Source organism: Rhopalosiphum padi, chromosome 1 (genome assembly GCF_020882245.1).
Source record: "Rhopalosiphum padi isolate XX-2018 chromosome 1, ASM2088224v1, whole genome shotgun sequence".
Taxonomy (NCBI): Eukaryota; Metazoa; Arthropoda; class Insecta; order Hemiptera; family Aphididae; genus Rhopalosiphum; species Rhopalosiphum padi.
The window spans coordinates 24,769,503-24,795,892 of NC_083597.1; the positions used below are offsets into that span (position 1 = coordinate 24,769,503).

Genomic DNA, 26,390 nt, shown 5'->3' on the forward strand with positions numbered 1-26,390 from the left:
AAATAAAATAAAATCGTGTCGTCTACGCGTGCACACACACGTATGTGTACACTTATGTGTGTGTATACGTACAAATACGCACTGTGTACACACACACACACACACACACACACACACACACATACACATCCAAGACGTAGATATATCCACAAGGATCCGGTGCGTCGGATAAGAGGTTGTCTTATCTATACCGCCTTCGCGGTCGTCGTCGTCGGCGTGGCGTTTCCAATCGGTCGTTCAGTGCGTCGTTCGGCTGCACAGCGACAAACGCGCGTAGTGTGTTCGACATAAATCGATCGATTTATAGATCGGAGAACACTGGAATAGAGACGGACACCACCCGACCGGCCGATTACCGCAAACACGACAACGGTTCGATCGCCACACGCCACGAATCCCGAACCGCCGACATGTACCACGCGCACCACGAGCACGACGTCTTGACCGGAGCCGACCCGATGGTCTTACAGCAGCACCACCACCATCACCAGGACCATCACGGGACCACGTTTATGCCGATCATGAACGATCAACAGCAGCAGCAACAACAACAACATAATAACCATCAACACCACCATCACCATCACCTGCAGCAGCAACAGCAACAGCAGCAGGACCAACAGCATCACGAAGATCACATAATTCTACAGCAACAACAACTACAACACCACCACCACCACATCGAACCCACCGATTCGACCGGTGCTCTGGTCCCTTTCGGCCCGCAGGAATCTGTGGGCGGAGGCGGTGGCGGAACTCAAACGGTCGGGGCATACGAGACCAGCTGTTGGCAGATACTTCCACCGGATTACCCGTACGACGACGACCTGAGATACGACAGGTAAGCAGCGAGCTCCGTCGAGCGCCACGAACTTACGTAGTCTTTATTTTATATATATATATATGTATGTGTATGTCAGAGTCCAACTTAGGGGGGATTCAGTACCGGGCCCATATGTTGATGATTAAATATTAAAGTGGGCACTGTGAAATTGTATGATGTTATTGATTTTGTTAGACGTTTACATGATGTACATCAGTAAACATTATCATTGGTATTTTTCATTTATGCTGACATTATTATAACTATATCTATAGATGGTTAATAATCATATTTAAATATTACACAAGTATAAAAAATGTATTTATGTTCTTTAAATAAAAATTGTGTTCGCTAATGCAATAACTATTATATGTTATTTTAATGATTACTGCATTTAACAAGTATTAAAAGCTCCTAAAGTTATATTGTTCATCCGGGCCTATATTTCCTGAGTTTGGCTCTGGTGGGGGTGTGTGTCGCATGATTGTATAATTGTAACAGTCATTCTGTAGTTTTTTTTAGTGGGCAGTTTGTGGAAAACTGTACACATTATAATAACCTAATTTATCGTTTTCCGGTCTTGTGCAGAAGACCCGGTATAAAATTGTATCACGGGCTATACGGCTTTCGACGCATACACACAGATTAGTATCGATATACTCGCCTTATCGTTCAACTTGTTCTGGCGATATGCTCACCTCACAACTCGCACCCTTATAGATACCGAACTTCGCGGAAATAGTGTCTATTTCTACATCCCTACAATAATACACAATAATATTATAATATTCATTATGTCGATGTTATTGTTCACGTCGTTCCACATTCGGTTAGTAAATATTGTGCTACTCGACTTCAAATCATATTTCGTATAGTTAAATAATAGTTATTGAATTAGATATAATTAGTAGTTAGTACACATAATTAATATATTATATTATATACAATTATTATAATCTATAAAACTATTTAAAATTGTCTTCGATTAACTATGATACGCTATCGTGGTACTCCTCCATACATGTCAAATGTCTAACTCAAACACAACGATTCGTTACCACGTATACGGTATTAGGTATACCGTGACGTGTTGCAGTTATTCATCGAGCGGACGATTTCGTTCATGGCGTTTGGCTAAAGTGCACTCGTAACGCTATGCGTGAATCGAAATGACATCGGCGCGTGCGGTGTACCCCTTACCGATATTCAGTCGTAAAAACGAGCTGTACGACTTTCCCCGTTGTCGGGCAGGATTTAATGTGACATAATATATTATATTCTATATTCTAATATAATCGAAATGGGAAAGCTCTCGACGAATTTGCGGTCGTTCAAAATGCTATCGTGTTCGGTAGTCGAGAGTCTATTATGTACAGTGCACAGCTACCGAATATATAATATTATATGTACGGCAATAATATTATATTGTCGATTGTCATACCCCGTGGCATGCGAGTATTTATTATATAATATACCGGTCGCACAATACCAATATAGGTGGGCGGTAAGGTATATGCAGAGGGGAGCGAGGACTTCGGATAATATCATGACAAGAGACACTGGAAACCGAAAACTTGTTAAAGTCATTATACGCCGCCTATAGAGAGATAGCTGAAGTTCGCGTTCGTTATAATGTTTATTGCGCCGAGTGGTTGGGCCCCTCGAAGTTTGCGTTTGTCGTTATTGTTATTCGTTATACCCTCCACTGGGCCGACCGTATAATATATACTTAAACGTGGGCACACATTTCGTACCGAAAGCACACGAAACGACTTAAAAAAAAAAAAAAAAAAATCACATGATAATATTATGACTATATATTTTGTGCATACGTATATATATATACTAATGAGGTACATCGAGCTCCGTGAATGTATTATTACTATATACACGCAGGTCTTTATATATACATATAATGTAAGTGTACCTACCGACGGAAAGGCCAAAGGAGGGCGTGAGAAAAACCGTCAGCTGCGGCCGATGATTAGACGTGCACAACCACGTGCCTGGCACTGCTGGTTTTCTTTTTTTAACCGATCGTCAGAAACGTGCAAAGATTTTCATGATTAACGCGCCAAATACCCAACCATTTAATGTCCCGAAACCATTAACAATATACAAGTACTTTGCCGTTATATTACTTTGATATAACATATACTATTATGTAGCTGCGTATATGAATATATTATTATAGTATATATAGGTAGGTACTTACGTCAAATTCGAACGGGCTGCTGTCCGTTTTTCAGGTTGCAGACAAATAGATGAGCGATATTTGCACGATCAATTTCAGCTTGTCTTAAAGTACGCCGTTGTACGCATGGACGTAATATTATAAACTCGTAATTATTTTTTATTTTATCGCTGAAAATCTAAGTTGGTCAGTATTTACATCAACATATGAAAATATCTACTGAAGTACTGAATAGTGAGTAATAATAATATTATGCCCTGCAAAACCCTATAATATTATATAACTCGATGTAAAAAATAAAAATCCGTTGACCCATTTATTTTAGGCGCAAATAAGTACAGCACTATTTTATGTAGGAGCCTGCAATTATAAAATAAGTATGATACTGAGTGGATTTAAAAAAATATTTACTATCAACAAAGAGTTAAAAAAACATAGTCACGCTATAATTTTTAACCTTCTTCAACCACGTTATTATTTTAACATTCTTTTTATGAGTTCTAACTTTGATCTACATTTTAAAATTAATTAATTAAAACCGTTCTAGTAAAAAGTTATTCTTATAAAAGTATTAATTATTTATGTACCTTATATAATATAACATATTTACATATTTTATTTTATTTATCCAATGGTTACAGTTACCAAACAATATTATCATATTATTTCTACTTTCAAATTTCGAGTTTCTTATAGTTAATTAATTAATTATAAATTGCTTCTTATTATCATTATTTACTTATTTGTTTTTTTAGAGAATTTGTATTTATTGTTTTGATTCATTCACATATATTGTAATTTACTCGAAATAACACGAACAATACATTTGATTTTCCAATCATTCGTTATATTCTACCATTTACTTTTACTTAATCAATATAATTTTTATACATCGATGTATTATTGATATATTATCATGAACTATACTCGTATAAGTAGAACCAAAACGATTCACCGCACAATATATACACCGTATTATTCTTGTCACCTTCCTATTTTATAAGAAAAAAAAATTAATATTATATTACATACAATACAATACAGGTATCTTGTATCTATTTACTGCAATATTGTATACGTATGTCGTATAATAACCAATAACTCTATTTTTTGCGTTCACGTGCGCTCTTCTAAATAAATTAATGAAAAAATATACAATATTTTCACCTGCTCCGGACGGGGTTAGGCCAGCAGTCATATTAACGTAAAACATAACAACAACAACAAAAAACAACAACAGTCATATTACCGGAATTACTTATACCTGAATCAGCTATGTAATATGGAGTGTCGTGCACACGCGTACCTATATACGATAAAAAAAAAGTGACGGGGTATAAAGTATAGGTAATAAAGTATATATATACATGCGAAAGTGGGTGGTGGGGGTGTTATGTAATTAAGGGCAGATGAGCTTCAGTCGGGTCACGAAGGGAGCAGTCTAATTGCTCGGAACGAACGCAATTTGTCGGTATATTAAAACAAAAATAATAATATAATAAAAACCATATCGCTCGTCCATTAGTGCTCTACTGCCACACACACACACACACACACACACTTACACACTTGTGCAATATTGCCGTTGAACAGGCGATGCATTTAAAAAGCCTTTTTGTCGCCCACCGCACGCGTGAGGTATAATATAACAGCGATATGGTTATACAGTCGTGTGAGTATATTAACATTTGTACTTTTGTATTGCATATTATAAATCAATAAACTTGGGTGGTTTTTTTACGGGTTTTTAAAAACGATTAAATCAAAGCGAAAAACAATGTTACAGCATTACACGAGTTGTATATAATAAGGCGATGCCCTCAATTCGAAACCATTGTTGTAGCTCATCATGATTTGACGGGTGCTTATTACATTTATCATTATATTAGAAAATTTCTCGGAAGAACTAAGAGATGTTTGAAAAATCACCACTTCCTAAGTTAAAACACCCGCGTTTGATTTATGTAATATATTAAGTCCAAAATTATATAGCGTGAAACGATTTGATATTATATAAGCATCCCAGAAATAAAAAACCACAAATAAATAAACATGATTACGATTTTTTACAAATTTCTACGTCTTGATAATATTATATATCTACGATATCCTTTAAAAACTCAAAACATTCGATGCTTACATTCTTGCATACATATTGCGTGTGTTTATATTATATCTTCAAATATATTTTTGGTTCACGTATTTCATCATTATAATATACTATATATACTATATACACGCGGTCTAAAAACAATATGATTTAATGCTGTATTAAGTATTTATATATTATTATATTAATATATAGACAGTACAGTTATTTTTTTAAATCATTTTAAGCCGTTGCAAAAAAATATTTTTGAAAAAAGAAATTTTATCTTTGTAGTTTTTTTATTATTTTTTACAGTTTTGCATGAAAACATGCATTTTTAATTTTATACATCAAGAAGTAGAATATTTCTATGTATAAATTCAAATTTTGAACGAGTTAATTTGTTTAAGTTCTACAACATTTTGCGGTCCAGTCCTATTGCGTTTTCTTCCGCTCATTTTGACTTAAAATATATTTGAACTTATAATATATAGTTAATAGTTATATTATAAAAAGTATTCGCACGATATGCATTTCCCATAGTACATTAAAGTACTCCAAAATATATTTTGTTTTATAAATAATAAATTAAAAATGTAGGTTATCGCTACACAAAAAATAAAAAAATACATAAGATATTATTACGACAACAAATATATAGTTTAGTGACGACTTAAATAAATGTAAATAAATAATAATTTAAAAAAATTAAAAGTTTTTGAAATAATGAATGTGCTTCGATAAAAGAATCACTAAGTATACTATACAATACTACTATATTAGTACATCACTGAATATTTACCGATCGCCAGATTTGTTGTGTGCAAAGGACGTGTAGCTGAAGGATGTACACAATGTGTGTTGTGCAGTTAGCAGTATATATACGCACGATATCGCCAACAGCAGCAGAAAAATAATATATTAACGCGCCCCATTGTATTCGATCGGTGGTATTGTATACATTACATTGTATCGGGGCTTTGTACAATAATATATATATATATGTGATATATCATATCGAACACATACCGTTTTAATATAATATATTTAACAACGACGTCCGGCGTCGTGTGTATTTGTTCTGTTTTATTGTGTTTCCCGCGCTAATTTTTAGTGTTATTAATCCCCGTCCATATTATATTTATATACACACATAACACATAAAGTTTTATATTCGCACTCGATTTAAGTGTTATTGAACGACGCCCGCGCCCACGCGACACTATGGTATCGTACCTATTTCCCGGCGGGGTGAATAATGTGCGTGTGTGTGCGTGTGCAGTATTTAAGTATATTGTATTGCACATCAGACTCCAAACGAAAATATTAATAATAAGTGTAATATAACATTATAATGAGTAACGATTTAATGTAATACATTTAAGTATTTAACGAATAAATCTCAAAAATAACACGCATAACGGTTGCGCGCGCCGTTTACCACGCGTCGATGGCGGTGGATTACAACTCCGATTCGAACGCGACACGTGCATAACAATGCGGGGTAATAAACTTTATGGATATATTTTGACCGACAGAATAGATACGCGGTGTAATTATAATATTATAATGTGTATAATACATAATACACGTCCTATAGAGTATACAGCGGCGGTATAACGCATGTATATTGACGCTGCGGTATTAGCTGCGGTTTATATTACACCCGCACCAGCATAGCATCGCTATTGCTCGCACTGTTATAATCGCCGTATTACCTATACATAATATATAAGTGTAATCACTGCGAGTTATTGATGTCTCGTCGTATTAGAGGCGGACGACAGATACAAATATTATATGGTTCAATGGTTGACTGCAAATAGGCGAATACAAATCGGAAACAAATTGAGTTTTTTTATGCATTGCATAAGCTGTGTTGAACTCGACCGATGAGTCCTCTTTAAATATAAATACTTTGAAAGACAGTAAAGTTACATTCAAAGATATTGTACGACCAGTATAGATATTATAGTCACAATGCTGCTGGTCATCGAGTAAAACCAAAGAAGGGAGATTACAAATATTTCAGAGTAATGTACCTTTATTACCTCATTACATTGCCACAGCAGCTGAATGCGCTATCATTTATATTTCCCAGATAACACAATATTGTGCCTCGTAATACGCACAGCTCGACACTATAATATGATTATACAACTTTCAGGGAGGTCAGTTGCCACAAATTATTCACGAATTATTATTTATTGCATTAGATTTCGTTAAGAATTCATTGATGGCTAAACAGAACCATTGCCATAATATCATGCTAAAATTTAAAATATGTATTAATCAATCTCTATTGTCTTATTGTTATAACTGGTATTTAACTAGAATACTAGATCACCATAGTATAATAAAAAAAAAAATAGTGAACTGTATTATGTATATACCAATGTACGTTGTAGGTACCTACTTACATTTAATGTCACAAGTGCTTATAATAATAGGGTACTTCAATAATTTACAAAAACAATAACATTTTGTTTTAAATTACAAAATCTAACCGAGAGAACGATTGAACCACGTCAAGATCACTCTGCATGTATACAGAATAGTTAAATATAAGCCGATCATTAAAACGTGGTTAGTTGGTTCTAATAAGCCTTTACCGAAAAAGCATTGTACATTATAATATTAAGCTGTTTTTGATCTATTTTTCTATTTGATGTTGAATTTTGATCTATCACGATGGATATACGTTTTCAATCATTATAATACAAATTATAATAGTAACTTTACACTATACAGTACAAAATAGCATGTATAAGTATATCATAATATTGTATTTTACTTTAAAAAAAAGGCTTGTTGACGATGTCACGGAGTCCTCGAACGGAATTTTTCGTTACTATTATTATTATATTTTTATGGGTCTCTCGACACGACACGCACACGCAATACAATGCATGTAATAAGTATGCATATTTTTTTTTATAATATACTTGTCTGCGAGCACATGCGAACGGGTTCGAGGGGCTGTTGACGTCCATCGTGTTCGGAATTCACCGGAACAAATCAATGTTAGACACTCATCGCTACCATTTAATTTTGGAGAGACTCTAGAGAAATGGTTATACCTATTCTTAATTCTTTTATATAATATTATTAGCCCACTCTTCATATTATTATTAGTATTTACGTTAAAACAACCACTTGTAAAAACATACATATGTATCTATTGCTGTTTAACATTACTTAACATTACAATAGTAATAAACATATTACAGGTATAAACGAAGTCTAAAGTTAAAGCTAATTTACATTTTTTTTTAATGTAACTTTTAACTTAACGAGTTAAGATTTGTTCCATTATAATATAATATTAAACAGATAATAATTATTAATTTCATTTTATAGTCCCGTAAAGTTAATTCTTTTCCTAATATAAATCCTATATAAATTTAGTATACATATGTTTTCTTATAAAAATTATTACAAGAATTAATAATCGTAAGCATTATTTATAATATGAATGTAAATACCTAATAAATGTAGATTGACGAAATATTTAATGAAATATAGCAGAGATCTATATATACCTATATAAATTCAATTTTATATACATAATAATACATATCCAAAGAAAATTATAGTCTCACACAAACCTATAATATTATAATATTTAAAATCACATGACCATAATACTGGTAGATAACTGAGTTCACTGTTACTAAAGATTTTGGTGCTATGATCCCTTAGAAAATTAAGCCTAATAGTAGGTATTAGTATTATTATACATTTATAACTAACGTTATAGTATATAAAATTATACAATATATAACATTTATATATTTTTGTTGTTGTGTATAAAATATATTCTTTTATTGAGTTCGCTTATTGCAAAGCATTTAGCATAAATTGCATATTATATTCAAAAAATAATGTAGCTGGATTTTAACTAAGTTAAGTTACTTCTTTTTATATTGGACTGACTTGTAACTTTTACTAGGTATTTAAAAAATATAAAAATATTAGGTAATTATATTTCTATATTTTCTTAACGAGTTGAAAATATTAGTTAACTAAATCTCAATACTACTTTCGAGTTAAATAATATTGTTCCGCGAAATAATTTAAGTACAATTTGTGGTGAATAGTTTTCGGCTAATACTTAATATTTATTATACAAGTTTATATAATAAGGTTTTTAATCATTTATATTATGTGTTAAATCAATAACTGTACAAAGTATAAAATAATATTATACAAGTATATATGGTTTGAAAATGTACATACGCATTATTACTCACTAATCATGCGCTGTATAAAATCGATTAATGTATGTAATAATAATAATTCTCTGTCTTTAAATTGGTTTTTAAACAATATTATTTACATTTGTTGCAATATATTATTTTTGACGAGCTTAAAGCATAATAAACATTATCTATATCCAGCATATAAACAGTATTACAGTGTGGTATTATCTACTGTATACACGAATTAACATTTTATATGTATAATAGTTTAAGCAAGCATAGATTAAACCACATATTTAAAGTCTTAATAATACATTAAGCGCATAGGTAGACTACAATAAATTGTATTTCATAAATGTATACGACTTCGTTTAAGGGGTTCCCACACGTGATTGTTAAAAACCGTTTCACGCAGGAAAAAAAAACACATCGGCTTTTAGTTTTAGAAAAAACAGATATTTTCCATAAAATAGAAGATCTTTAGCGGACGTAGAGCATAGTTTTATTTTTATATAATACTAATACGTTAAAGTCATAACACATAATTATTCAATAGCTTTTGAATAACCAAATGGGTAACTACACCAGTTGAATCAGTTTTTAAAACAAAATAAAGTGATAAATCAATATTGTTTTATTATTATTAAAATAAAATCATATTACCTATTACAGTAATACACTGAATCCTGTAGTACCTACTTATAAATAATAACATACGGATATAATATAATACGTCAATATGTAAATTAAATGAATCTGTAAATTATAAATAAACAAAAACCGTTATTAGTACCGAAGTTGCGTGATTATCTGTACCTGTATATTGTTATGAAGAATAAGAGATTTACGAATAAACATAATATTAAAAATAACATTTTGAAAAAAAACCGTTTACATAAATATATCGTTTCACTAACAATCGCTATTCGCTAATAGGAATATTTTGTGTAAAAAATTATTAAACATTAAAATAAAAGTAAAAAATATTTATGGATCATCATTAGGTCGATTGGAAAATAGTATATATTAACGTATACACAATAATGCATTATCGGCTGCAGTGCTATAACTATTATATTATCATAATACAGATATTATAATATTACATATTATTATAATTATAATTACCCGACACTATATCGTCTACGATATACGGCAGCGAGCCGTCACTGGAATCGATCTACACACACACACACACACACACACACACACACACACACACACACACACAAACAGATGATGACGATAATAATAATAATAATAATAATGCGATGATGTATCCGACGCGGCCGGTCGCCGTCGACGGACAACGGTTTTTAGGGGCGCGCGCGCCGCCGCCGACACTTTCTACCCCCTTCCACCGCAGCCACGCCTGCCGTCCAATCGCCGCCCCGGGCCACTCCCCATTCGCCGAGTTTTTCGCGCCCTCCCGGCCAACACCGCTCCGCCGACGGGGTCGCGGCTACGGCAACGGCAGCACCAGAAGCAGCCGCAGTCGACTCTCGTTCAAGTGGGTTGCTCGTCGACGACCACTGCACCGACGACCCTCATCGCGTCTCGAGTGTCCGATCCGAAGACCGCGTTTCTCTCCGATTCTCGACAGCTCTCGTCCGCGACCGTCGTGTATGCGCGTTTATTATAACTATTATTATTATTACTATTAAATTATCACTAGCTGTTACTGTGTAGTACGCAAACACCCGAAAACTCGATAGATTTACGCGAGTGTGTGTCACAATATCGTCTTTAAAACTATTTTATGTGTGTGATAAGTATCATCGCTCACGGTGTTGAGAACTATTTTTTTTTTTAATAACATTATTATATAAACCGCGTGACCGTTTCCGCCCGCGACTGTTGGGCACGTGCGACTTCGCCCCGGTCTCTCGATCCCGCGACAACGTAATAATATCGTTTTAATATTTTTCGTATATATTATACGCTTATTAGTTTACCGCAAGTGCGACCCGCGCATAACATTTGCACGCGATCGCGCTCGCCATGTCCGACAGCGAAAGCCCGAAACCCGCGGAAGAGGTTCTCATGCACCACCACCATCACCACCACCCGAGGATACCGCCGTCGCTTCTCGCGTGGTGCCCGGCCATCATGCCGCCCTGGTGCTCGCTGCTGCCCGCCGCCTGGTGCAATCCGGCAGCCCTCAGGTCCGCATTCCCTGGGTCAGTATATAATATAATCATAAGTTTATTAGGTCGTACGAGATTTATGTGTGTGTGTGTGTCTGCCCACAAACCCCTTGCCGATGACGTACAGGTCACGATGTAATATCACGATGATATTATAGCAATATGTATTTGACATCGCGCGCACGTGGGGTGGTGTTGTGCGGAAATCCTCCAACACAAACATATTACAGGGTTTTGGTATAGTCATATTATTATATACACGCCGATACGTATATATAGTTTGTATAATAATATATTATGTGTACCATAGTGATATTCACGTTTAAATCGCTGAGTTGTTCAATGAACATTGTTATACCTAAAATTATGCTATCAATTACTCGTTAACTCTGCAAGTTTTAACGTACTTGTGCACGTATATGTATTAATTGTATTATAAATATATGTATAAGTTATGTTTTGGGTACTGTAATCATTCCGAATTTGATCGTGTAATATACTACTTATTTCAACTCATATTTATTTTAGTACATATAATAGCATATTAAATTAAATAATACGATTATAGCGTGAAGACATTTTCGGAATTTTTAACGTACCTACACGAGATTTACATTTTAAACATAATCATTTTTGAATATTGCCTTGAAAAATTTTATTATATAAACTAATCTGTATGTATTTTTATGAGAAATACTGTACTTAACTTTTTAATATTAAAATACTAGTTTTTATAATATTGTCTATCATAGTTATTATTATTAGGTACACCAATAATTTATAGTACTTAAAATAAAAAACAATTATTATTAGATTTCTGGTGCACGGAATGTATTACTAGAATATATAAATACATTAACGCATTTTAATATAGATATTTGAGTATTTAAAAATCCCAATAATTCAATAATTGAAAAATCGTATTTGTTATATCATATTGTTATTGTTGAAGAATAATTTGTTTCAAATGTTTTTTAAAAATCGAAATATTGATGTTAATTGACTACTAATATTACTCTATATTTTATGAAAATTAATTATTTACATATTATTATTACAATATAAAGTCGAAACAATGAAATATGTAGGGCATGGGATTTTACGGGAAACTGATATTTAACTAATTTGATATCACTAAAGTTAACAACTGCTTTTTTATTTGCTTTTAATTTGTTTGTAAGGGGGTGGACTAAATTATTTGGATATAAATTGTTTTTCCCCTTCCTAAACACAAGCCGCGTTGATTTAATATCTACAATTAATAAGGTACACAAATATATGAAATATATAATACATATAGTGTATATACAGTACAATATAGTGTAGTTAATTGTAAACTTAAATATTTTACGATTAAAGAATTGTATTAATGTGGTTAAGTGTATACAGTCTCACGATACACGATAATAAAAATATAATTTTAGTAGATAGGTACCGCATAACTTTTCTGTAATATTAATAAACAATTTAGATAGCATAGTAATTTTGTAGTAAATAGTTGTTGAAAAATACCGAAAATCTTCACTCGGAACTCCTCACAATATTAAATTTATATTTGGTGGGTACTGGGTCATTAATTGTAATTAATAATAATTAAACTCTAGAGTAATAAATCCTTCAAATTATTAAAATTGTAATTTAATATTTGAAAACAATGATTGAAGTGGGTGATAAATTTGATTTAAAATTAATTTTTAACCATTAAACTACACAATAAAAGACGAAAATTATTGTTAAATAAATACACCATAAAATTATTGTATACGGCTTTTTTTTTCTGTGGTAAATTATAAATTTATTTTAAATAATTTCTTAAAAATTATTATATAAAAAGAAGTACCTATTATAATATGTAATAGAATTATATTTAATAATTTATTCAAAATTTTAAATAGGTACCTATGTTTTTCACTAAGAGATTAACAATTATTATTTGTACATGTCAATCGTAAAACTGGTCTAATATACATAATATGTCTTTCGTTAACTTAAATTATTATTTATCTATTATACACGTCTAATTGTACACTATGTACACAATCTTCTCCAAAAACACATGTCACTATACCTAATATTTTTATATCATATCTACATCCATTCATGTCCCATAAGAATTAATATGCGACATTTATTTTTTCTATGGACCATTCAGATTTATTCGATGATGTATATTATTTTCAGACGGCATTAGGGTTGGGTTAGATATATTGGTATATAATGTGTATGACATGATTTTGAGGTACAATCCATCATTGGTAAAATATTTAATTATATAGAATAATTACAGTCATTATAACAGATCGTAGTTAAGTGTAAATATTTCGGTATGAGTTAGTACTACAAAATCGATGTATGGTAAATACGTCCGTCCTATAGGATATAATATAAACGCTGTACCACCCATCGATCAGATAAAGTGCGTATATAATATTACGTATTATTATCATGTCATCTGCAATGGATTACTGGCAAAAAACAGCGTGTTTTTTAAAAACAACGAGTGGCAAAGTGTGTATCGAGTAGATAATTTATAGGTACATAAAATAATGAAATATAATACGTAGGTACCTAATAAAAAAAATTATATAATGTATGAATTTCGTCGACTTAAAATTTATGATGAGGAAAGGAAACATGTTAAAAATCAGTTTGTATTAAAAACAAACTTGGATCCAAAATATAAAAAAAAAAACCGGTAATGGCGCGATGATTTCACATTAGTTATCATAATAATGTACTCGCGTATTTATAGCATGCAATGGCTCAGCAGACAATTCAAAATTACGAAGCGGGAGGGTCGGGGCATGGCGGGTCTCGTAAAGTAATAGCTTTTAGTGCATCTCACACTCGCGCACACGAACATAATAATAATAATATATGTGATACATTTATTATAATAATATAATATATAACATCGTGTACATTATATATATATATAATTATATATCGGTTGGTCTCGATCGGCAGTTGCAGTCGGTTTAGTAATAGTAATAATATATATTATATATAGTCGTTATATGACGACGTGTCGACGGCTGTGCGGCGATCCGTTTGTATAATAATAATAATATGTACCGGCTATACCTAAAATGTTATACCGTTTTATTGGTGCCGCCGATCCGCGCGCTAAGGTGATATTATATGATTATATTCGTGGGGAAAACGCGCGCGCGAACGAGTCCGGTACGTGACTTTGAATAAATTTCGGCAACATTACCGCCGCTCTCCAGGTATTATATTATAGGTATGGTCGTAAATACGACGCCGCCGTCGCGGTGTATGTTAATTTTAGTGCAGCCCGGTTTTACGCACTCAGAGTGGACGAAGCTTATAGCGTCTCTGACGATATCGTGTCTTTTATTAAAACAGGAGCTAAGGCCCAAGGATCCAAGCCCAAGTCAATTATTCTGTATTATATTTTGCACCAAGATCTGTTTGTAGTACGTTATTATATTATAATTTAGTACCAATATGTATTTATTATTTTTTAAAAGTGGAAGTCTACTACTTGTGGAAAAATACATTTCGTTCTTAGATAGATTTTATGGTTATTTAATACATTCAACCGCTTCGAAACATATAATACTTACCTACATATCTATAAATTATCTTCTTCGAAAGTCACGAGTACACCATAATATATGATGTATAATTTCTAAATGTACACAAAATATTCGTGCTTGAGAACGCGACGATAGTCCATATTATTATAGAATCTATTATTACATAATAACACTCTAAAACGTTGATTTTATCGTTGAACTTCCTCGCGAAAACTCTGTAAGATTTATTTGTATATAGTTTGGAAAACCGTCGATCGACAATGTTCGCATATTATTCTTACGATACTTCGGAGACGCTTTTGGCGAGAGCCACGGATACCACATATTATACGCGTCATGTACTACCATCTCGCGGCGTTGTACGGACAAATATAATAATATTATAATACTTTGTACAAGCAGTTTCGAGTGTGTGGGTGTATAGGGCGGCGTAAAATAATATAATAATAATATAATCACAACAGGTGTCGCTTCCACTTCACGGTCGATCGGTAGCAGGGTTGGGGGGCACAGGAAGAACGTGCTCGATTGGAATTCCCGAGGATTTGACGACGACCGAAATTACCCAGTGTCATCGGAACAGAAGGGTACTTACGCACGCATTCACGCACACACACGTATATTTATTATGTGCTGTTTGATGTATCACTTGCGGTTCGATTGTATAAAACTCACCGCCACCGCGATTTATATATTATATTGTTTTTGGGCATCGCGTGGGCCGAAGGAGAGTGTTATTATATTATATAGATACCACTTATATATACCTAGTATAGGCGGTACCTACGAATAGATACCTATACGTCGAGTGGAGCGTGCGGTGCTCATATCCTATATATAATGAATAATACATTGCAGCTTTCGTAGCGGACAAACAAACGTCGTTAAATTCAATGCGCATTATGGTATACCACACGCGTTACGCGAAACATCGGCTGTATGTATTACACGCTATATCGCTAATATTGCACACCCTCCTCATGGCTACTCGGACGTCACGGACCAATTGTACAATCCAAGTTCTATGCCTGGATCCTTTACAGAAGAAAGACGTAAAACTCCAAATACACGCTTTATAAGCGGGGACTTTTAAGTGGCCATTTAGATACCCTATACGTCAGCGGTTCCCAAACTTTTACAACCACGGCACCCCTGAAAAATAATAAAGCTATTTGTTGAATAATATATTTTATCATAACTATAATAAGTGGCGAAGTTTATTTAACAGGTTTTTATTTTTATTTTCTGTATGTTACAGGCTTTTGGATAGTATAAAAATGCCGAGCAGTCAAACACGACCTTCAGGTTTCCACATATGCGACATATTGGACTTGAACGATGGCAAAGTCAATTCCACTGATAACACGAACACACCACTGAGTTCCCATATCAACGGTAATAATATATAATAAGATAGATGCAATAGTATTTAATATTTATAATAATGTCACCAATCGGATATCGGATAATATATCTCGACTTATATACGTGTCTTGTACAACAAATTCACGTCTAAAGAAAACCGTTTTATATCATTGTTTTTTTTCCCGACAGCTCCCGACGTGCACAACGTAAGCACGGGCTTCCAGTTCCCTAGCGTTCTGCAATCATCTACCGAGCTGTTACACCATTGGCCCACGTCACTCACCGAACTCCGAGGTAAGAACGATATTAAATTTCTATACATCACTGCAATAATTTAGCAAATTTTTCATGATATAATAGATTAGGTATAATAATACATAATATAAATACAACGACCAAAATTTTGATTTTATTATAATGTTACGATTTATGAATTTCGAGCGATTTATACAACGATACGGTGTGTTTCTATATTGCGTGTCCATGACGTAATGGTGTGCCATGTTCAAGTAGGATTAGAATTTTTTCTTCATATGCACGCAATTTATTTCATGTATGGCCTATGGATGGGGAGAGTGTAATTTACTTTATTTAGCCATATCGTCGCGATATATATCATGTAAAATATTTAATTATATATATTTATACTTATATGATTTGCTGTGGCGTTAATAATAAGGTATATCTAATATTCGGGAAATGCAGCAATGAATTGAGGGGGGCTATGTTTATAAAACAAATTGGCCTATTCAGAATACTGATTTATATTTTTTTTTTGTAAAAAGTGTAATTTTGGTTTTTTACACCAGCGGCAAACTTTGACGCCACTGCCTGTGATATGTGTATATGTGTAGGCATATAATATATTCCACGAATCTATAAATATATATAGAAACCGATGATCGCCGAGTAAGATAGAAAATGCGAACACTCAACAGTCCTCAACACGGTTATATAATAATAACAATAATATATTATTATGTGTCTACATAAAATTATATTATTATTATACGATATTACACAAGCCGAGAACTGCAGAAGTAGCATCATATATATATATACGTACATGTACACGACGTCGCGTCCTAATAATGGCGGTCGGACGGACGTTAAAATTTAAACCCGTTATACGGACGCGGGGCCCCGATGGAGAGCTCGCGAAAAGGGCGGCGGCGGCGGCTTTGTCGGCGACGGAGTGCGGCGCTCGCGGGGAGGTGTATACAAATTAAATGCATAAGGCTCCCCCGTCGTTGTCGTATCGTGCACACCCCGGACGTATACATGTTTATATATATATATATATAATATACGCGAGGCTCGTGAACCCAAAGCTCCCGTTCGCCTCTAAGTGGATTAAAACACGCTCCCTCCCGGTGCGAGCAACAGATTTACAGCGGATTTTCCCTGCCGTTTAGCGCGCCGCAGCCGACAATGGTTTTTATTAAAAACCTAAGTATATTATATACGTATACACCTGTATGTGTGTGTGTGTGTGTACGCGTGTATATGGAGGTACACACACATACATATTATTATATTATATACACGGAGGGTTTTGTGTACATGTGGGTTGTAGTGCTCTCTAGTTTTCGACCGTTATTATCGAGCGCGGCTCGCTGGCTCTTTATGGAGCAAAACTCTAAACGGCCGCCATTCTCGATGAAATTGTCCCTCCCTTCATCCGGAATTTGGAGAAAATAAAATATCGCGCGCACCAGTATAATAATATGCACTGTAAACAGTATAAACTATAAAGCGTCCAGCAAAAGCGATCACGGGTAACGTGGTACACAATTTCCGCGCAATTATTAACACGCAGGTCGGTTCCTGCAACATATAAAACAAGATGACCTGCACATCCGAGTGCCGATAAATCGTCCCATATAGTAATATTTTATGCTTTCCGAATGGATTTCCGGATTAATGTCGAACATCGATCAGCCATACTGATTATCACGTGAATAAAATACTATTAATTTTTAAAGCATCTACAAATAAAATCGTTATTATTGATATTTCATTTTCAGTTCCTCAGTGCTTCCAGTAATATTGTAAATGTATGTTAAAAATATGCGTATACAATATATACATAATATATATCAATCAAAAATTAGTAAATGATGATTATTAACAAAGAACCAATAAAATCTCTTTTTATAGTTTTTTCTAATAAAAAGTTTTTAATACGTAGTATTAAAGTATATGAGTGTGTATAGTAATTCATGCTTTAAAGTTGTATACACTATTATTGATTATAGTATATAACGTATAAAAGGGCAATAATAGTTACCAACGGTATTTTAACGACCAGAATAAATGGCGTATTTTGGTTTAAATTTTTTTGGAAGAGGAGGCAAAATATAGTGAATAATATATATTGTATCAAAAATTAAAGTAGGGGAAGAAGTAACAACTTTATAGTCCACAAATAGTTTATCAATAAAAAAATCTACACGAAACGTAAACAAAATAATATACTGCAGTCCTTTTTTAATTGCAGTAAATTGTACAAATATATATACTATAAAGAAAGTATAAGTTCTACCTTTATTATAATCAGCAAAACTTTAAGTGCGCCTATTATAATATACTCATTTTAATGGCGACTTAGTAATAAATCACATAAAACACACGCAGAAAAATAATATTGAAGCTCAAGCGTGGTTGTATTTGAAAAATAAATATGTCGTAATATTCGATTATGAATTGGAGCTAAAAAACGAAGGGAGGCCCAAACAATGTATTTTTCCCTCATAAAATTTCAGGGACAAACTATCAGCTTGCTCCTTCCCACAGATTACGCCATTGGCTGGAACCGTTTCTGCGTACGTACTCGCCGAGTGTTTGTTTGAAAACGAAACGGCAGCAATGTTCGGATATTTCGAGAACCTTTGACTTTTTTCCGATAGGTACTCGGATATTTGCGGTTAGCGTCCAAAATGAGGGGGGGGCTCCACCGCGAACAGCTGCTGCAGCGATATCGTATATCATCGCGATTCCGGCGAATATAATATTCCAATTCTGTGTTCCAATACGAACGGGCGTCTCGCAACTCACAATAATACAATACTAATAATAATAATGCATAATAACATTATAACGATAATCGTCGGCGTCGCGACTTCGGCGAGATGTGGCAAAAAACATAATACCTATGCACATACCGTGTTACGTCCCATTATAGCGATAAAACGTCAGAACGGATATTGTACGCGGCGGCAGTATCTATATAGCTGGTGGTAGGTGTACATCGAACGTCTCGGACGAGCTGCGATTTGAAGAAAACTATTATATAATGCGGTGGTTGGCTTTTGTATACAGTTTCTGACAAATAACATTTATTATTATCATTGTTGTTGTTGTTGTTGTTAATATATAATATATTATTATATTACGCCCAGCACAATGCGGTTAACTCGCAGCCGTATAATTATATACATTATAATACATGTCCATCAGCTGTAGCGATCCGTGTACGGGTCGTCCGGCCGCCCGCGAGTCTGTCGCGAGCGCGCGCCCACCACGCCGAAATACGTTTCGTATGACGTTTTAAAAACTCGTGTCGAACATCTGCGACACAATATCATACATCATACCTAACATTATACCATTACAATGCGCGTATCGGTGTGGGATAGGTGTGTATAATATTATAATAATAATATGTATAATATATTTTACTACGTTCACGCGCGCGCGCGCGCCCGCCCGAGAGAGTGTGTGTATAAGTGAGAGGGAGAGGGAGAAAGACTCGCATGTACGCGATGCGGTGTGTACAAACTGGGTGGAGTTTGGCGACAAAAGGGCGTGACACGACGGCCGTTCAAAGGTGACCATTGTGCGAATTACACGGGGGCTTAGACGCACAAAAAGAAAAAAATATATATATACATTAAAATATAATGTATAAAATATCCGCGAAGGGAAGTACACGCAACGCGCGTTTTTATAATATATGGGGGACGGTCTGGGGGTTTTTTTTTTTAAACTAAACAACATCAATAGGTACACGGATAATCTGACGACGGTCTCGTGTATGTACCTATATAATATAATATGTACGTACATCGTATAACAAAAGAGCGGACAAAATGGTTGCCCTCTGCTATTCATATATATATTATTGTTGTAGATAGGTGCATACCGCGTCACGTCACATATTATATGATATAGGAACATTAATTGTTTCGCCCTACCAGCTCACGTACGCCGTCTATATAACATAACATGATATACAATTACAATATAATAATATACAGAGAAAGAGATGATGAGGAACTTAAGAAAAACGATCGACACGGGATTGTATCGCATAATAATAATAATAAAATATTACGCGTACATCGGAATGATATTATAGAGACCAGTCGGCCGGGCGAGGCAGATGCGCCGCGACAGGAATCACGGTGACAATACGATCGGCGTGTAAACGATTAGTGTTTAACGACTTTTTTGTTGTGTGAATGACAGTGCACACGCCGTTGCAGGGGTGGCTGTAAAGGGGGTTCGGCGCGTAACTGATACCGTGGTTTAGTGAAGACCGATGACCGTAATCTGCTGCAGTGTCTTCTACACGCAATATATATATATGTATAGTGACGAGTGTTCTTCTCGTCACAGTATAATTACGTATATATTATGTTATATCCTCATTAACGATATTAAACCGATAAATATATCAAATAATTTACGATCGAATTCGTACTAATAGCTTATACACGACGATTATGTCTTATACATAGGTAGGGTCCAACGAATTGGTTATATAAAAATGATCAAAATTATACAATCCAAATTTCAGTTTAGAAGAAACACTGCATTTCTTAGACCATTTTAATAATCTCTATAGATTGAGCAGTCGAGTTAATAACAAGAATATAAAAACAAGAAGAATATGAAAATATTTTTAATATTTAGGATCTCTTAACAGTTAAAATTTTAGTTTTTAATAGATTCATATTATTATATACTAATCGATATTTTTTCGATACTGGACTGATTAAAATGGAACCCTTATTGTATTCGTTGAAGAGTGAAAGATGTTATTACCTATAGTTTTTGTTTTTAATAAATTAATATAATATAAAAATACAACATTTTATTTTTTAATGAACTGTTTTTATGACTTTATTTTACTAATTTGATTTTATTAAACATTTTATATGGTCGCATTGTAATAATTGATGAATGATTTAATACTAAATATAAAAAATGTTATTAAGTTGTTCTTCCGATTAATAGAAATCGTAAAATATGCTCTAAAGTAATAAGGTTCTATATTTATTTATAATTTTAAAATTAAAATATCCGCATATAATCGGAAATATTTATTTCTATAAAACAATTTTACCAGAAACTGTATTCTATGGATTTTACAAAGCTGTAAAAAAAATATTCATCAATAACCATTAAATCCTATAGGATTAGCATATATATATGCTGAAAAATCGGATATTTTTTACATAGCACCATTTTACTCTTAGCCCACGTAATACAGTATATTTGTGTTTTGATATGCTTTGATATGTTTTGGTTATGACGAATGCACAACGGATATTAATGAACGGGGTCGCGTTATTTGTGTTTTAGGATTCGGAATGAACCATCACGGTGCCCAGCAAGCTAGCCCAGACAGCACGTCTCCCGGTGTGACAGACCTGACGGACACGTCAAGCACGCCCAGCGGATTGGCGGCCGACACTTCGAACGTGAACGCGAACGTCAGCGGGGGTGGCGGGCCTGGTTCCGTAACGGGCGCCGGCGCTAAGGACGAACCGTCCGAGGCGGACGGCGACGATATGGACGACGATTTCGAGGAAGAGTCAGGCACCGGGGGCGGCGAACAGGACCGGTCCGGTTCGTCCGGCGCCGGCGGTCACCCATCCGACGTCAGTGGCGGCGGTGGCGGATCCGGTGCGGTGCACAAAAAACGCAAGCGTCGCGTCCTGTTCAGCAAGGCCCAGACGTACGAGCTGGAGCGCAGGTTCCGGCAACAGCGGTACCTGTCGGCTCCTGAACGCGAACACTTGGCCTCGATTATCCGGCTGACTCCTACGCAGGTCGGTTTGCTTTTCATTTTCAATAGTATATTGTAATAAACGTATATAATTTAGTACTTACATAAAATTCGTTAATGTACGGAAAGCGTTATATATAGTTATAGTTGAGCAAGGACTTTCGTGCACTTGCCTATTTCTCTGATTACTTTTATCGCACTACTATATGCTTGTAGTGTTATGTACCTATAAACACAAAATAAAATACTCCACATTTTTAGTGCGTATGTATGTTTACAAATTTTGAAATTTTTATATCAGATAGATGCTATAACTACGTGATTCGGTCGTCCTCTTAAAATCCGTACAATCAGTGACGTAATTATAGGTATTTTCTACCCTACTTTTCAATTCTCCGCCTTTTTCACCCTATCCTTAATCTCAAACTTACATAGTATTATAACCTATAGGCTATAACCGCGTGTAAAAATTCTAATGTTGGCTTGATACCCGCGAGTGAAGTCTAAACTAGGCACCCTTTAGTCAATGTCGCTCTGGGTCCGTGCCTATATACACTATGCATGACTTGTGCCCGAATACGATGCTCCCGCATAGCACTCGAATCATCACGGTATGTACCCGCGAATATTATAGTCGCTAACATTCGACGTAGGTAGTCTCCGCAAAAGGTTTCCGATTCATCGCGCGCTATATGAAATAATAATATATATTTTAGTCGTCATTCGCTCTGCTCTGCTCGTCTCTTATACATAACACTTATACATCAACGGCTGGACTGACGTTTCCATGTGTTTTGCATCGTTTCAGGTGAAAATCTGGTTCCAGAATCACAGGTACAAGACGAAACGGGCGCAACAGGAGAAAGGCATGCACGTGGACCATCACGCGGCGGCCGCGGCCAACGCTCTGTCCTCGCCGAGGCGGGTCGCCGTGCCGGTTCTGGTCCGGGACGGCAAGCCGTGCACCAACCAGCAGCCCGGTGCCGGCGGCAAGGCCGAACAGATGGTGTTGCCGTCGTACTCGCATCCGCTGATGCACGGCCAGACGCCCAGAACGTGGTGGTAGTTGTGCGACCACGACCGCGGTATAATATTATAGTGTGTGGTCATCGCGACGGCCAGTATTGTCTTCCTATGTAATAAAAATAATAATAATAATAATGATAATAATATATGTACCTAACGTATAAATACGTATATAATTTACCTGTCAAAAAAATTTAAAAAAACGTTTAACTTCCGACCGCCGCGCCGTTATGTAATAATTTAATATTATTGTTATGTAAAATATTCGATTATGTGAATTCGACCTAGGTTTTCACGATATCCGATGAGAATAAAACAAAAAAAATCTGGTTTACTCGATAAATCGTCCTATATATATTTATATTATACTCGAAATATATATGATGTACATATTATATACCTCAATTATAATAATAAAAAAATAATAATTATGATTGTAATAATAATATTATGTGGCATTAAAGTGTTTAAATAGATTTTTTCGGTCCCTCGTCAGCGTGGTTTCGTTCGAAAGTTGACGATCACACGCCGCGCTACGACTGTGTCCCCCTCCCTCGTTTTGATAAAACAATTATGTATTTATAAGTAATTATATTATATTATTATTAACGATATTTTATCGATCGGAAATACAGTAGATAGTATAGCGTACGCATGTATATTAATAATATTATTCGGAAGTAACTAATACATTTTATAAAAAAAAATGTCCATTTGTAAAAAAAGTTTTAAAAAAATTAGGCTAATTGTATTATCATTAAATATTATTATTTATTTATTTATTTATTTATTATTATTATTATTATATTACTTAAATAAGAGTTTAAAGAAACAAAAGACTAGTCATTACGTGTATTTTATTTGTTTATATATTTTTATTGTTAGAACGTTATATTATACGCACCGACGGGTTGCATATTGTAATTTTTGTAATTTGTAAGTTGTACATAAAAGTAAAATCGAAAAACATATTATGTTTGTTGAATAATGTTATTCGAAATACGAGACAAAATGTATGACAAATTTACTTGATCATTATATAGATAAATAAATAATTGTTACGATATATATAATATAATATGTAGTTATTTATTTCGACTTAAGACTAAACCCCAATCACTACGTTCTAATTTTTGTTCAGAAATGTTCGATTCGAACACATAGTCACACATACGGTTGTTCACTCGTAAATCCATAAGTGTGGATCTAGTGAGACTCTCGAAAAAAAAACTTGGATCGCCCGTAATGGTTCTGCGGACCGCTACCGCCCTCGGAAAAACCAAACCAGGCCGATCGTCGCAGAAAACGTAAATAGGTAGGTGTACTTATATGGAAACATTGGAAACCGCGTTTTCGGTACAAAATAATAATATATTATATCGTCGACCGAACGCTACGCTACTGCGGAGTGCCTCGACTTGCGGTATCGACAACAAATATGACACGGCGTCTCGTGAATTGTTTTGACATATTACATCGACAGTGGCGGCAGACGAAACACATACAATTCTATTTTATGACGCAATGACCGCCGTCGTACGGGTAATACATTATGATATTATTATAGAGAAGAGCGCGGCCTCGCCTTGTTGACAAATCTGCACGCCTTTTTATCGATCGGCTTGTACACACACCAGTAACATATTATTATGTTATGATATATATATATATAATAGACGTGTATCCATGTCCCATATACATATTATATTAGAATATTAGATAAATAGAGATATCTGCTTCGACGGTGTGTTCGACGCGTACGCACGTGATATGATATTTTATTGTATATTATAGTGAAACAACAGGAAAAAAAAACCAATAATTATTAAGTATACCGACGTGTGTTTGCGTTACGGATACCGACTATAGGCCGTGTGCGTTATTTGTACGCGCGCGTACGACGATTTCGTGCGCGATCAGACGATTTTTCACGTTCATAAAAAAAATATATATATATTAATAATAATAATAATAATATATTATAACCGTTCGGTCTTATCTGACACGACACCGCGTTATCAGAGGCAAACAAAACCGTGTCAATAAAATAGCGCCGCCGCCGCGTCGTATAATATATTATGTGCGCGTGTAATATTATATTATTGTACGATATAAATGATTTGTATATTGTTCGGAAAAATATATCGATCACTGTTTACACACGTTCGATCTAAGATCGACGCACGTGCGTCAAACGTGTCGCGCCGATGCCGCCACAGATATATTATATTATATACCTATTATAGGCAGGTACCCGATATTATTGTGTGTAGCACACGAGCCGCTGCAGATATAGTGTTATGTATTACCTGCCTAAGTTGTTATATATTCGCGATTAATGATTTATTATACAACGTAACGCCTCTTGCCCGCGACGCAAAATACGATCGATTGCAGTCGAAACCGTCGTCGCGGGAATGATTATCCAAGGTCACGAATAGAAAAATTATTTTATTTCATTACGACCAATATAATACCTATTGCACGACGAAGCTTTGACAGGGCGGAACATGGCTGCCGTGCCAAAGTTATTTGAGTAGCGTAGGTCGCGTATATTTATTGAACACGTTTATAATTATTCGCCGATGGTGAGAAAATATTTTGCTGTGTCCCGCAATGTACACGTCGGTGGGCAGCCACTACAATAATAATATCGTAACATTGAAATATTGAACCAAATATGATTTGTAAAAATTGCGTTTTTTTACTAAAATACATACCTACATTCTGTAATAGCAAAAAGAAAAACATGCAGGGCATTGCAACCGAATTATTTATACGGTTTTTGGGTGTAGGGCGCTGAATATATATTCGCGTGTTCAAACACTGGAATAAAGAATTTAAACAAACGTGTCGGTGTTAAATACCGTTTTTATTCGGGTTACTATGCGTTAACCGCCCGTGTTAGCTTAGTAGTTCAGAAAGAACTTAAAAAAATATTAAAGGAGTGAACAGATGCATCGAT

At 34.6% G+C, this 26,390-nt stretch overlaps 1 protein-coding gene across 2 annotated transcripts; it reads left to right on the top strand.

The window, feature by feature from the left end:
* The first annotated feature begins 138 nt into the window (after nt 1-138).
* LOC132931855 (homeobox protein vnd-like) lies at nt 139-24,503 on the top strand. 2 transcript variants are annotated; one of them, XM_060997902.1, is made up of 5 exons: nt 139-841; nt 16,277-16,413; nt 16,573-16,677; nt 21,973-22,442; nt 23,208-24,503. In XM_060997902.1, exons 1-5 carry the CDS (start codon nt 411-413, stop codon nt 23,463-23,465), a joined length of 1,401 nt encoding a protein of 466 aa, XP_060853885.1. In that variant the 5' UTR covers nt 139-410; the 3' UTR covers nt 23,466-24,503. The 2 variants fall into 2 exon arrangements, with proteins under 2 accessions (XP_060853885.1, XP_060853886.1); XM_060997903.1 differs by lacking the exon at nt 139-841 and adding an exon at nt 10,785-11,488.
* Nucleotides 24,504-26,390: the final 1,887 nt, after the last annotated feature.